Source organism: Scyliorhinus canicula, chromosome 2, assembly GCF_902713615.1.
Source record: "Scyliorhinus canicula chromosome 2, sScyCan1.1, whole genome shotgun sequence".
Lineage (NCBI taxonomy): Eukaryota > Metazoa > Chordata > Chondrichthyes > Carcharhiniformes > Scyliorhinidae > Scyliorhinus > Scyliorhinus canicula.
In genome coordinates, this window is record NC_052147.1 from 82667709 (window position 1) to 82670546 (window position 2838).

General features: G+C 42.1%; 1 protein-coding gene across 3 annotated transcripts in view; it reads right to left on the bottom strand.

The window, feature by feature from the left end:
- Window positions 1-2105: 2105 nt before the first annotated feature.
- The window catches only part of scfd1 (sec1 family domain containing 1), a 355173-nt gene continuing 354440 nt past the window's right edge, over window positions 2106-2838 (bottom strand). For all 3 annotated transcript variants that reach the window (XM_038781482.1, XM_038781472.1, XM_038781490.1), the window contains one exon: window positions 2106-2358. In XM_038781482.1, the coding sequence (XP_038637410.1) occupies window positions 2332-2358 (27 nt within the window). In that variant the 3' untranslated portion in view covers window positions 2106-2331. The remainder of the gene's footprint in view (window positions 2359-2838) is intronic.

The following is a 2838-nucleotide window of genomic DNA, read 5'->3' on the forward strand; positions in this document are numbered from 1 at the left end:
GAGATCATGGCTAATCTTTTGTGGACTCAGCTCCACTTTCCGGCCCGAACACCATAACCCTTAATCCCTTTATTCTTCAAAAAACTATCTATCTTTACCTTAAAAACATTTAATGAAGGAGCCTCAACTGCTTCACTGGGCAAGGAATTCCATAGATTCACAACCCTTTGGGTGAAGAAGTTCCTCCTAAACTCAGTCCTAAATCTACTCCCCTTATTTTGAGGCTATGTCCCCTAGTTCTGCTGTCACCCGCCAGTGGAAACAACCTGCCCGCATCTATCCTATCTATTCCCTTCATAATTTTAAATGTTTCTATAAGATCCCCCCTAAATCCTTCTAAATTCCAACGAGTACAGTCCCAGTCTACTCAACCTCTCCTCGTAATCCAACCCCTTCAGATCTGGGATTAACCTAGTGAATCTCCAATGCACACCCTCCAGTGCCAGTACGTCTTTTCTCAAGTAAGGAGACCAAAACTGAACACAATACTCCAGGTGTGGCCTCACTAACACCGTATACAATTGCAACATAACCTCCCTAGTCTTAAACTCCATCCCTCTAGCAATGAAGGACAAAATTCCATTTGACTTCTTAATCACCTGTTGCACCTGTAAACCAACTTTCTGTGGTCACTCTGCACAGCGGCATGCTTTAATATTTTATCGTTTAAATAATAATCCCGTTTGCTGTTATTCCTACCAAAATGGATAACCTCACATTTGTCAACATTGTATTCCATCTGCTAGACCCTAGCCCATTCACTTAACCTATCCAAATCCCTCTGCAGACTTCCAGTGTCCTCTGCACTTTTCGCTTTACCACTCATCTTAGTGTCATCTGCAAACTTGGACACATTGCCCTTGGTCCTCAACTCCAAATCATCTATGTAAATTGTGAACAATTGTGGGCCCAACACGGATCCCTGAGGGACACCACTAGCTACTGATTGCCAACCAGAGAAACACCCATTAATCCCCACTCTTTGCTTTCTATTAATTAACCAATCCTCTATCCATGCTACCACTGTAGATCAGAAACAAATGAGCCATGATTGAATGTGGAGCAGACTCGATGGGCCGAGTGGCCTTATTCTGCTCCTACGTCTTATGGTTACAGTTCAAAAATAAGGTACACTATTTTTTTACACCTAATTTATTATAAAACTATGAATTAAAACATCAAAATTCTGGGCCTGACTTTGAAGACACTTCTTTGGGTTAGAATTTATCAAAATTGTCAGTGGACCTAAGAGATGGGCTGAAGCAGTCCCAATTGCTATCACAAGGAAGAGCTAATTGCATTGCTCACAGAGGACCTGAAAACAAAACAAAACCCTCTGCAGTTCTCCAATATGAAATGGATTCCTGTAAAATGTCTAAGTACCTGGACAATTTCAGAGTCAGGTACCCAAAGCAATATATTCAACATGTATTCTTTCTTGGACTCAATGCATAATTTGGAATAATTGGCCCCATTACCCATCTGAATGCATTGTATGGTGTGGTCCTGAACCTTACAGGTAAGGATAGTTGAACGGGCAATCTCTAGTTTTTCCGGATGAGCTGATTTCAGCTGAGGGAGAGGCAGTGAGAGTACAGAAATTCTTAGCTGTTAGGGATCGGGGTTACGGGTGTGGCAGGGGGTAGAAAGAATAAAACAGTCAAGTTCCCATCTGTAATTGCGGCATAGTGGTGCAGTGGTTAGGACAGAGCCAGGGACCCAGATTCAATTCCAGCTTTGGGCGACTGTGCAGGGTCTGAATGTTCTCCCCATGTCAACGTGGGTTTCCTCTGGCTGTTCCGTTTTCCTCCCACAGCCAAAAGGTGTGCAGGTTAGGTGGATTGGCCACGCTAAATTGCCCCTTAGTGTCCAGGGATATGCAGGTTAAGTTAAAGGGTTATTGGGATAGGGTGGGGAAGTGAGCTTGGCTGGGGTGCTCTTTCATAGGGTTGGTGCAGGCTCGATGGACCAAATGGCCTCCTTCTGCACTGTAGGGATTCTATGAATAACTTGCATTTTATATCCAGTATAGCAAGAAATGTTGCAAAAGAAAAAACATTTGTACAAACTACCAAAATAAATAAGTCCATTTAATACTGCAAAGATTTCTGTTTTCAGATTTATTTGAACTATTTGTACAGTTACATGATGTATAGTTAAAGTTAAAAATGTCAGAAATTATATCCAATTGCATCAAAGAATTATCAAATAAATGGAATTACAAGTATTACAAGACAGAAGTATGTAAATAAAGGGTGACACTGGAATAGCAAAACATGTTGTATGTATTCTCCCCACCTTGAAGATGTGCAGGGAAAGCCATGGTGTATCTTAACTCTGAAATCCAAGTTGCGATAGCTGAAGGAAAGAAAAGAGCATTAGTTATATATTAGTGTAAAAGGCAAAGACAAGAGCAGCACCAGGCTGCGACAACCTGGGGCTATCTGCAAACCAAACACCAAAAGAGGCAAGCGTTGGATTGAAATCAGCGATTCCACAAAATATATGCCCAAGATTCAATAGCCCTATTACACCCAGCCGAGAAGTGTGGTGGGTACTTGGGCAACTAATGGGAGGAATTCTCATTTTCCATTATACTCGGGCTGAGAACAAGTGTAAGAGGAAAGGCTAATTATTTGCGAGCCAGAAGGAAAATGTACAGTCCCATTCGCCTTGCTGAGAACCCAGTAAGTTGCAAGCCAAAGTTCAGTCCATGTGAGATCAAACACTTAAACACTGCAAAGATTATGGGCTCTGCTAAGACTCCCATATTTGGAAAGGACTGTTCCCTCTGTGACACCCAAGTCCATTTCTCAAACACCCCGAACACACCTTTCA